The following is an 11851-nucleotide window of genomic DNA, read 5'->3' as shown; positions in this document are numbered from 1 at the left end:
CTCTCTGTCTCTCTCACTCTCTCTCTCATTCTCTCTCTTCCCTCTGTCAGTCCCCCCCTCTCTCTCTCTCCCTCTGTCAATTTCTCTCTCTCTCTCCCTCTCATTCTCTCTTCCCTCTGTCAGTCTGTGTGTGTGTGTGTGTGTGTGTGTCTGTGTCAGTTTTTCTCTCTGTCTCTGTCTGTCTGTCTGTCTCTCTCTGTCAGTTTCTCTCTCACTCTGTCTGTCTGTCTCTGTCTCCCTCTTTCTCTCACTGTCTGTCTGTCTGTCTCACTCACTCTGTCAGTTTCGCGCGCGCGCGTGTGTGTGTGTGTGTGTGTGTGTGTGTTTTCTTCAGTTTAACGTCTATTCACTATAAGTGTTTTTAGACGAAAAGGAGTAAAGTAGTGTATAAAGGAAAGGGAATGCATGTGAATATTAGTGTTAAAAAAAAAAAAAAAATCATGTTATGTATGAGAGGAAAAGTATATTATAAGAAAAAGTCTAAAGAGGTTGTAGTGTGTATTGAATGAGTTTTCGTGGGAAGGAGAATATGTATATGCATATCAACAAGTATTAACCTACAACAATGTAAATATAAATAACAGTATTAAATATAATACATCAAAGGAGGATACCAACTGGACTGGAGTTTAAAATTTCTGAAAACATTCTAAGCAATGAATAATCATTCAAAATCTTTTCAGCGGCTAATGAAATATTGGAAGAAAAGTCATCAACTACATCTTTTGGAAGTAACTGTCTTATGCTCGGACAATGAATAAGTAGATGGCTTGCAGTTATTTGCTTACCGCATATACATTTTATATTTTTAGAAAATTTTGTACGAAAGGCATTTAAACGAAGTCTATACATTAGACTTGTAATTTGTCTTGAATGTGCTGCTGGTGTCAAATTTAGAAAATGTTTGGGATTAGCTGCATTCTTTGTGTTTACACAACATTGGTAATATTGATTATTTGAATCTATAAGTAATTTCTTAAATCGATTTCTAGATACATTTTCTATACAGCTAATACATTCATGTAGATCTAACTGGATGTCAAGTTGTATTGCGCCTTCGAAATTACGTGCTGCTCTTCTAGCTGCTTGGTCTACCCACTTGGTCTACCCACTCATTCGAAGATATTCCACAGTGCGAAGGTACCCAACAGAAAGTTATTTTAATGTTATGTTTTGTCAGTTGGTGAATTGAATAATATGTTTTATTTCCATTGTCATCTCAATTCGCTTCTTTGAATTTGGAGATTCTATAGCTTTGAGTCTACACATAAAATTTCACTTACAGTTTTCGGAATGTCTGAAATATAATTTAAGACCATAAGTATGGCTATAAGTTCAGCTGTGAAAATGGAATATTGTCTACCAATATAGTATAATTTTTCTATTCTAAATGAAGGAATTACAAAAGCCGCTCCTGAATTACCATCTTCTAGAACAGATCCGTCTGTGTATATTTTTAGATAATTTGAATATTGATTTTCTATATGTGAGAGCACTTCAGGTTTTAACAAAAATGGTGACTGGTTCTTGGATAAATCTGTATAATCTATATCAAAGGTAGCTTTACACTGCTCCCATTCAAGGACTGGTGAAAAAGTAGGTACTTTTGCATTTTGCTTGTCTTTTGATTCCGTAGCACTAATGATATCTGATGCAAATGTATTAATGGATATCATAGACTGTATCGTCTTAGCTCTTTTAGCAAAATCTTTTTGTGAACTCAAATTAGCTTCTTCTTTTGAAAATGTTTCATATGCGAAAGATTTGATAACGAATTTCGCGGCTGAAGCTTTCGTTTGTTCATCAAGAGATGAAACACCTGCTTCTCTGTAAGTCCCTAAATTTGATGTAAGAATGGGCACACCTAGAGCGAGTTTATAAGCCTCACAATCAATGCTTTGCAGCTTCTTTAGCAAATGCAGTGGAGCACTGAAAAATACCTCTTGAGCGTATGTCAAGCGTGAACGTACGAGGGAGGTAGCGAGAGATATTAACGCTTTGGTATCTTGCCCCCAGTGCTGTTTACAAATTATTTTAAGGAAATTTAGACCTTTTCTTGCTTTGTTTAGTATTTAGTCAATATGATAATTCCACGAAAGCTTTGAAGAAAGAGAGACTCCCAAAAATTTAAAAGATTGTGTATATCTGATGATAGTACCATTTATTGTAAACACGGGGAGCTTTTCTGGGTCTGATCCTGTATTAATTAGCATCATATTTGTTTTTTCTAAGGACAATGATAAGCCATTTTCTGTCATAAAGTTGCTGATTTTATCAAGTCCCGCTGGTATATTTTCTTTATGTAATTCAATGTCCTAGTAGGCGTTTTATTTTTCATTGTCACCTTCATCCATAAACAAATGTCATCAGCAAATTGAACCAAGACTGTATCTTTAGCTACTTGTTAGGTAGATCTGCTAATAATATATTGAATAAAATTGGCGAAATTACTGATCCTTGTGGTAACCCCATGTGTAATTGTCTGGGGTTTGAGTAGGTATTTCCTATCTTACTTGTATAGATCTATCTGATAAAAAAAAAAACAACTTCTAATATAATCATACATGTTGCCTGTGATACCGATATTTTTCAGTTTATATAAAAGTTGAGCATGCCACACTTGGTCGTATGCTTTTTTCACATAAAAAAAAGTCGCTAGTACATTTTTTCGCCTTGCAAACTGTTGCTTTACCTGTGTAGTCAGTTTGACTAGATGTTCTGTGGAGGATCTACCTTTTCTAAAGCCAGCTTGGTTTATAGGAATTACACTATAGGCCTACTTCTCACAATAATGAAGCAAACAACACAGAAGTGAACAGCTGAGGTGAAATAATAAAAAATTCTTAAAAAAAAAAAAAAAAAAAAAAAATCTGGTGATGATAAATGGAAGGTAGCAGTTTTCAATGACAAGAGGAGAGTTTCAAACAAATGAATTGCACAGTACAAGGCTGGTTATATTTTCTGAAATATGTGCTCCTGCCTGTTGCCTCGTTTCTATAGGTAAAAAGGGATTGTCTCCATTGGAGCTACATATGTGTGTGTGCCTGCCTCTTTTTTGCCGTGTGTGTGTGTGTGTGTGTTGAGTGTCTGTGCCTGCGTGTGTGAATCAGAATCAGATTCAATTTTATTTGTCAATTAAACCTTGCATAACGACCAGCTAGTATGTCATGTATAGGCATAGTATGCATGTATGTTCATGTGAGGAGAGGAGACTGGGTGGGGGGTGGTGGTGATTGGGGAAGGGAGATATGGTGGAGGGGAGAGGTGTGGTCGGAGGTTTAGTTGACCGACTATTGGGTGTTTGGGAATTGGAGGGCACTGGTGAGGGGGGGGGGGGGGGGGGGGAGGGGTGCTGTTTTGCACCAGCAACTATTGCCAACATGCCGATATTGATGTCAGTAAGACAATATAAAATATGACATTTCAAATGTTGAGAGGGAGATTTGCTTGATAAAATTGAGGCAGCTTGTGTGTGTGTGAGTGTGAGTGAGAGTGTGTGGGTTCCTCTCATCATTTTCTCTTGGACATTGTCACCACCCAAACTGTTCCACTCCCCACACTGCACGAAAAAAGACAAAAATAAACACAAAAAGAACAAAACCAAACCAAACAACAGACTTGAAAGTCTCAGTGTTTCTTAATGAAGGCTGTCAAACTGATTAGTTCAATAGACATATATATTCTAATCAAGGATCTATTTCTTTCAAGAAATCTTAAAAAAATGAAAATTTATTAACATTGCTGGTAGTCTTGGAATGGTGTGTATCTGGCATGTGTTGGGTCTGGAGAAAATATTATATCCATGTGAGAGAGAGAGACAGGGAGAATGAAAGAAAGTTTCTTATCCTTTCTTGCCTGTGTGGGCTGTTTGAACATGTATTTGTGGAATGTATGTGCACTTCTAAAGAACTGGAGAAAAGAAATAAAGCAAAATAAAAACAAAATATCCAACAACAATCCAAAATGACAAAAATCAAAGATTTATTTCTCAATGATACCTATAATGGAATATAAGATTTTCTTTTTAGTCATCACACCTTTAGTCACTCAGCAAATGTGAGAATCTTGAAATTTACTACATTTTCCCCGTTTGTAAACAACTGCATTTCTTGACCCATGATTTTCAACAAAGTAACACACGCAGTCACAGTATCTCAAGTCATTCACAATTTGCTAACCAGTGAATTAAGCACATGTCATCTGATGTGAAGACACTTGTACCAAAGAACCAGCAGGTACAAGCACAACTTGAAATCAGTTGTTACAAGCTGAAAAAGTGTGTATTTCTTCACATAAAAAATTAAATCGTTAATGATGTCAAAATCTGTATAAAAAAAAAAAAGTTATCTAAATATCTTCCAAACTTCTCTGCCTGAACCTCATCCAAAAAAACCACAAAAAACCCCAACCCAGAACAGTTCATTTCATGCACACTAGGCAAGTCAATAACAAAAATAGCAGAAACAATGAAAAAGGACAAATGAGATGTACGCAATTGTATTCATAGAACATGCACAGCAAAACAAAATGACAGATGACAACAACAACAACAAATTTGTGTGAGACACAGGCTAATTGTCTTCATAGAGCTTGCAGAGGAAACATAATGACAGATGACAATACACAATCTATGTGTGTATGACACAGGTTAATTGTCTTCACAGAGCTTGCAGAGGAAACAAAATGACAGATGACGAAACACAATCTATGTGTGTGTGACACAGGTTAATTGTCTTCACAGAGCTTGCAGAGGAAACAAACTGACAGATGACAAAACACAATCTATGTGTGTGAGACACAGGTTAATTGTCTTCACAGAACTTGCTGAAGAAACAAAATGACAGATGGATGACAAAACACAGTCTATGTGAGACACAAGTTAATTGTCTTCATAGAACTTGGGCAGCTGGTCGCCAGTGAGTGTGAACCTCTCCACACCCTCACTGGTGATGGCTGCCATGCGGATGATTCCTCCACTGGATCCGTCACGACTGATGGCCAGCGACACGGCTGAAATCACACAACATTGTGCACAGGTTAAGTGAGGCAATTACACAACACTGCACATTTAAGTGACACAAATTACACAACACGCAGGGCACAGGTAAGTAACACGGTCACACAACACACTGTGTACAGGTAAAGGATGCAGTATACAAGACACTGCACAGGTAAGTGACACAGAACACAACGCACTGTGCACGGTTAAATGACACAGTTACACAACATAGTGGGCACAGGTAAGTGACAAAAGTGCACAACACAGTGAGCACAGGTAAGTGACACAAGTTACACAATTTACTGTGCACATGTAAGTGACACAGTTACACAACATAATCTGCACAGGTAAGCGACACAGTTACATTATATACTGTGCACAGGAGCAGTTCCCCCATCACTGAAACTATCCACTACCTCCCATTCCCAGTCAAATCTCTTCCATTTGCAACAATGATTGGTAAAATGCTATTGATGGTGGTAAGACTGACTCTGTCTGTGACCTAGCCATGTCCTGAACACCAACAGCCTCCTGGGTTCAGCATGATAACAAACACCATGACCTGGTACATTAGATCTTGGACATCAGTGACACACTTACACAACATAATCTGCACAGGTAAGCAACACAGTTACACAATATACTGTGCACAGGAGCATACCACATGTGGAGTGATGGCCTAGAGGTAACGCGTCCGCCTAGGAAGCGAGAGAATCTGAGCGTGCTGGTTCGAATCATGGCTCAGCCGCCGATACTTTCTCCCCCTCCACTAGACCCTGAGTGGTGGTCTGGGCGCTAGTCATTCGGATGAGACGATAAACCGAGGTCCCGTGTGCAGCATGCACTTAGCGCACGTAAAAGAACCCACGGCAATGAAAGGGTTGTTCCTGGCAAAATTCTGTAGAAAAATCCACTTCAATAGGAAAAACAAGTAAAACTGCACGCAGGAAAAAATACAAAAAAATGGGTGGCGCTGTTGTGTAGCGACGTGCTTTCCCTGGGGAGAGCAGCCCGAATTTCACACAGAGAAATCTGTTGTAATAAAATGAAAATGAAAAAAAAATTAAAATGAAAATTGTCAGTTATCTTCCTTGTTGTTCAATCTGCTTATAACATACATCACTGTTTGCATGACAGCATCTTTGGTAACATGCACACATTTGGCACATACACACCACATGCAAACACCAGCACAGTGCAGTTCAATACCTATCAATTAAATAACTTACAGTCTGATACCGGTTTGATCATTACCAGTGCACTTTTTTTTTTAGTCACCTTCACAAACCCAAGTTATCTGCTGATTTGGCCATTTCTACAGGTATCATCCAGTCTGATACTGATTGACTGATTGATATGGATAGTTATATAGCGTCTATCCTCTGTCAGAGACCAAGCTCTAAGTACTTTACAAACTCTGTGTCAATTTGCACAACAGGCTGCCTACCTGGGTAGAACCGACTGTCGGCTGCCACAAGGCGCTCATCATTCATATCCTGTGTCATTCAAAGGAAATTTTCTATCTAAAATTACGTTTAAATAACATACTTACTGTGACCCAACTAGTGCAGACTCCGGCAGGGGTCTGACATTCCTGTCCTGTGCAAACTACTATCCGCCTATGCGGAGAAAATGAAACTACAGCCGATAACCTCCCGGAAGTAGGTAACCTCCCCTTTGTCCCGCTGGCTAGTGCCCTCTTTCTCCGGCAGCCATTATGACTCCTGTTCCTGTGCTCTCCATACGGCTAAGTTTTTTTTCGTATTTTCTGTCTGTCTGTCGATTCTCTGGCGTTCTTGTTTTTTGTAAAATTTTGTCTTGAACCAGGTCACATAATTACATGGACACATACACACTCAGACAGACATGCAACATTTTATGTGTATGACCATTTTGTTTGTATACCCTGCCATGTAGGCAGCCATACTCCGTTTTCGGGTTTGACCCTTTCCCGAGCACGTTTTGTTTCTCACCTCTAAAAAACTAGAAGCATTTTATCATTTACCTACATTAACCCCAGCCCAAGAAATAAATATGCACTGTTTTTCTTTGGTCGTCCTCCCCACACTCACCTCTGGACACGAACTTCAGGCACTCGTCTTTGGTCATGTTCTCCTTGAACTCTGCATCCACATAGCCATACAGGTAGGTGCTGCCTGAACCCCCAATGGCAAACGGTTGTCTCTGCAACATGCCTCCGATGGGCACAGAGAACACCTGCAGAACAACCCATATCACTAATTAGATCTGTGACTTATGATACCCAATTACTAATTTAGATCTGACTTATTTTAAAAAAATGTCTTTTAATTCGTCTATATCAGTTATCTACAGCTCAGCCTGCTATGAAGACCTCATCCTGACTGAAAGCATGTTAGCATGGGTGCAACTGCCAGAAAACAAAAAAACTGAAAGGCAGGGGTCCTGGGGTCGCCCAAGTCTTGGGGACCGGGGATATAGTCCAGGGCAGATACAAAAATGGTCCAAATGTGGGCTACAAAACCGTTTTTGGGGGTTTTTTTTTACGATAAAATAGAATAAACCATACTGATCAAATTGATATAAAGTTTACCACTGTAGAGGGGTGGGAACATTAGATTTTTATTTTTAATAGGAAATTTTCTTCCTAAAAATTACATTTAATAATTAAAAATCATTTTTCACACAACTGGCCATGACATGAGAGCACCTTACAAAAAGTCGCAATGTGAGAGCATGTTAAGGCGGATACGCAAGTGTGGACAGCAAGTCGCCAGAAAGTGTTTAGCACGGTACAGTACATGTGAATGACTGCTGCCGCACTGATGCTGTCCTATACCTCTGTCTGTTGGACAATGTGGCAGATGATAGATACCTTACAGAAAGTAAGAGAATTCTTTGGGGTCAAAAGGAAACAAACATTTTTATTTTCATGTATACCCTACAAGATTGGTAGAAGACGCAAGTTAGTTTTTATGAATGTTTTCCAGTTTCTTACCAGTCATGACATTTGATAAAAGATGAAATCTGCATTATACCAACTGCAAAGGTTAATTTAAGAAGGCAGCACGAGATCATTTAGTACGAAAGTACAATTTTGTTGACATTTTACGCCATGCACAACTTGGAAATACTTCATGCTCTGCTTATTAGATATGTATTAACCAGGTTTGTTTGGGTGAACATTGTGGGAGCACTGTCCAGACAATTCAGAAAGTATGGAAGGCAGGTAATGGCAAAATCGACCAACATCATGTCCAGATGTGAAAAGAACAGTATGAAATACATATTTTTCTTTGGAAATGAACTGGTATTTGCAAATGTGACTAACAGTGCTGCAGTGATTTTGACAGCTTTACCAGTAGGAATGGAGGGGTGAGAAGGGGGTGAAGGAAGGATGGGGAGGAAGGTGGGCACAGCCATTCAGTACGTTGCTCTCTTGGACTAATTACACAAAACAGGTTTGCGCTTTTTTTTCTTCAGAAAATGGACGTTCCGTTTGTGACAAACAAAAAAACTGAAATCCGTCTCAAGACCATGCTCATGTATCATTATATGCCTCTGTGTGTGTGTGTGTGTGTGTGTGTGTGTGTGTGTGTGTATATACACGCATGTGTTTGTGTGCATATAACCAATCTATCAGCTATTTATGATCATGTGACCATGCAACACAATGCTGTCGTCTGATTACCTGACCCCCAACACGCTTATCCCACCCTGCCACGATGATGCCTGCGGTGAGCTGATCCCGGTAATTGTAACACATTTCACGGAATACATTGGCTGCTGTCTCCACTAAGGGCTCTTCTCCCATCTCCATTCTGAAAGATAAAAAAAGAAAAAGAAAAAAAAAACAAACAAAAAAACCCATCAATTTTCAAATCAATTATGATTTTTTTTAAAGCATAATTTTTCTTCAATACGTAAGGATATGTGGAAAAAAAACCCAAAAAAAAACCCTGAAAAATGAATAAAATTGTTGATTTATTTCATAAGAGATTCTTGAGGAAAATAAATTCAGATAAGGTCTTGTTACTAACATCCTAGACTGATCTCATTTTCAGGGATGAAATTCCTTCAAAAGACAATACCAAAACACTTTAATTATAGGACAAGATTAAAGAGGAAGTGTTTAGTCAGAAAGGATAAACTGCTGTGATTATAACTGCTGTGATTTAATCTACAGCATTGGAAAAAGAAAAAAGAAAGACTGTAACTTGTGCCAGAATATCTGTACTGTGTATAAAATACCAACTGGCACTTCTAACATGGATTCAGAGCATAATGAATCATCTGTCAGTGCCTATGATCTATAATAACCCAAGTGAAATTTTACATTAGACAGATAGATAGATAGATAGACTGACAAATAGATATTATATAAATTTAGGTAGAAATCTGTCATGTATTTGTAATCTGCACCAGTTAATTTAGTGTAAAATTTTAACAAGAACTGACTTGTAAAAATCCAGATGATACTTGACTATGTCGGCAATGGCTTGTGTGTCTGCCGCTGACCCTGACCGGCAACAGTAAATACGGTCAGTCACTTTTGTCAGTTTGTCCGTCACTCGATTGGCAATGTAGGCTCCGGTGGTTGTGCGCGAATCAGCTCCAATAATGACACCACCATCGAACTGCACTGCCATGATTGTAGTCTGCACAAAACAAAGAATGTATACACCTTCATATCTCATGGAAACAACTTCATTTTAAAACACAACAGTAATCAATCACGCATTCAATGTAAAATGTGATGATGTATTTACTAAAGCACAAAATATTGTTTTGTGGAATGTAAGACTGCAAAACAGGAGCAAAAATTAACAGTACCTACTTTAGATTTGAAGGTCTGTTGAATGTTATTTATAATTTATAGTTAAAAATATATATTCTGCCATCTGTTCCTAAATTAACAGTACTTACTTTAGATTTAAAGATCTGCAGAATGTTATTTATAATTAGAAATACATATTCTGCCATCATCTGTTCCTCTTTAAGGACTTTCTCCAGTAGGAATGCTGGTTGTATCTTGCTCTTTCTCTCTCCCCCCCCCCCCCCACCCCCCTTTTTTTCCCCAGCATATGCAAGTTGATATAAAGTGTGTTACAGTGTGTCTGTTGACTCTGAACAGTTAGGTGCCAGAATGGCCACTGTATAAAAAAAAATATAAGTGATTATGGGCCTTCAAATAGTTCAATAGATATTAGATGTAGTTGTCCATGTATGTGCATATGCATTTATACATGCATATGTTATTTAGCATCTGTGTGGGCAGGTGTGTGGGTTACTGTGTCAGTGTGTGTGTATATATACACCCAGTAAATTAGTAGGAAGGGAAAACTCTTGAGTCTGAAGTGAAAGAAACATAAAAAAGCTAACCAAAAAAAAAAAAAAAAAAATGTTTACAAACCGGAAACCCCAACAAAAGTGCAGGAATCACCAATGTTTCATTGTTCAGTTTTGCAGCCGCAGAGGCCCATACCTTATACTGAATGACACATAAACAAACAAAAGAAAGAACAGAGTGCTAAGATGCTCGAGCTTTCTTCGAGGGCATTACTTTTCAGAAGAAACGTGATCGAGTGCCACAGACATGTGCTTTCTTAGAGTGGGAAAATTGATATAGGTTGAGGAAGGATGCATCGAAAAGTTTGTATGGTAATTTGATGTGTACGTAAGCACAAACAGTTGTATTTAGACACAAACCGAACTTCTTCAGCACATTCATGATTCAGTTCTAAAGAACTGGCACACCAAAGCAGACATGACTGATTCATGTCGATTTGAAACTGGCTTAAAGGATGAAGTTTAAATGTACGTCACAGTAATTTGTCTGTAATGGTACATTATGACGGATAAATAATAGTACTTACTCCTGTTGTCACTTCACCAGGTCTGAGACCTGCAATTTGTGCCATTTGCTCACTTGCAAACATGTTTGTCATCGCCGCCATCTTGCCGCTGAACAAGGGACTGCACCCGGGTTTAGACCGATACTAGCAACCCCGCGTCGATACTCCCCTGTGTCGGCTCGTTAATCCACCTCACAAAGATTCAAAAACAGGCAAATACGCATGTAAGTGAACAATAAACAATATTTGTGAAAAACATTGAGGGACTGCTGTAATCCTTCTTTCGTCTCTGAAAGTAAAATTGTGTCATACAACAGTACAAATAATAGCATGTAATTATCTAACTCTGAAATGTTAACATTCAATAAAAGATCAACAGATGGACTCTTATGCTCAGTCAAATACAACTCTAAATCATTGAGATACAGAGAAAAAAGCAAAGGCGAGAGATTTTCTCCTTGTCGTACACCCTTACAAATGCTAAAGAAATCAGATTTTTCACCATTTAAAAACACACATGACTTAATTCTATCATACATGTTCATTATGACACGCAAAATTTTACCATTCACGCCTTCATGAACAAGTTTTTTGCCATAACCCACGAGAGTTACGGCTTTGTAAGGTTTGTAACATGTCTGTGATTGGTGATGAGTTTCATTTTATAATGGAATGTCCCAATTATGACCAGTTACGAAATAGATATGCTCCTAAAAAATATTTGTGTCCAAAATCGGTTTTTAATTTTTGTAATATGCTCAAAGGAGGCAAAAATGTCATTTTAGCTGTAAGTAAGATGATTAGATTTGCAAATGTTGCCTAGTTATACTTTTGGAGTTAAAAGACATTTGTGTTTTCTCAACTTTTATGTGACATTGTTGTGTATTTGGAAATGTTTGTTCTGGGCACGAAAAGATTATTTTGCAGTAATCCTCCATACTCCAATAGGAGTGAAAGGATAATTAAAACTTGAAACTTGTGTGTTCTGTTGTTGTTGTTGTTCTTCTTCTTCTTCTCA

The 11851-nt window shown here is 38.2% G+C and overlaps 1 protein-coding gene across 1 annotated transcript; it reads right to left on the bottom strand.

Annotated features, from left to right (window-relative positions):
- Window positions 1–3964: 3964 nt before the first annotated feature.
- Window positions 3965–10970, bottom strand: LOC143287373 (proteasome subunit beta type-6-like). The gene is made up of 5 exons (XM_076595338.1): window positions 10855–10970; window positions 9437–9636; window positions 8670–8799; window positions 7072–7216; window positions 3965–5010 (listed from the first exon to the last, which is right to left on the bottom strand). Exons 1-5 carry the CDS (start codon window positions 10933–10935, stop codon window positions 4880–4882), a joined length of 687 nt encoding a protein of 228 aa, XP_076451453.1. The 5' UTR covers window positions 10936–10970; the 3' UTR covers window positions 3965–4879.
- Between the last annotated feature and the right edge of the window lie 881 nt (window positions 10971–11851).

This window comes from Babylonia areolata, chromosome 11, assembly GCF_041734735.1.
Source record: "Babylonia areolata isolate BAREFJ2019XMU chromosome 11, ASM4173473v1, whole genome shotgun sequence".
Lineage (NCBI taxonomy): Eukaryota > Metazoa > Mollusca > Gastropoda > Neogastropoda > Buccinidae > Babylonia > Babylonia areolata.
The sequence above is the reverse complement of the archived record's forward strand: the minus strand, read 5'-3'. Positions and strand labels throughout refer to the sequence as shown.

Coding starts and splice junctions, on each gene's coding strand:
- LOC143287373 (XM_076595338.1), bottom strand. CDS start 10,935: ATGGCGGCGATGACAAACATGTTTGCAAGTGAGCAAATGGCACAAATT. Junction 8,800..9,436: donor TATCATCTGGATTTTTACAA/GTCAGTTCTTGT, acceptor TTTATCTTTCAG/AATGGAGATGGGAGAAGAGC. Junction 5,011..7,071: donor CCTGAAGTTCGTGTCCAGAG/GTGAGTGTGGGG, acceptor GTGTGATTTCAG/CCGTGTCGCTGGCCATCAGT.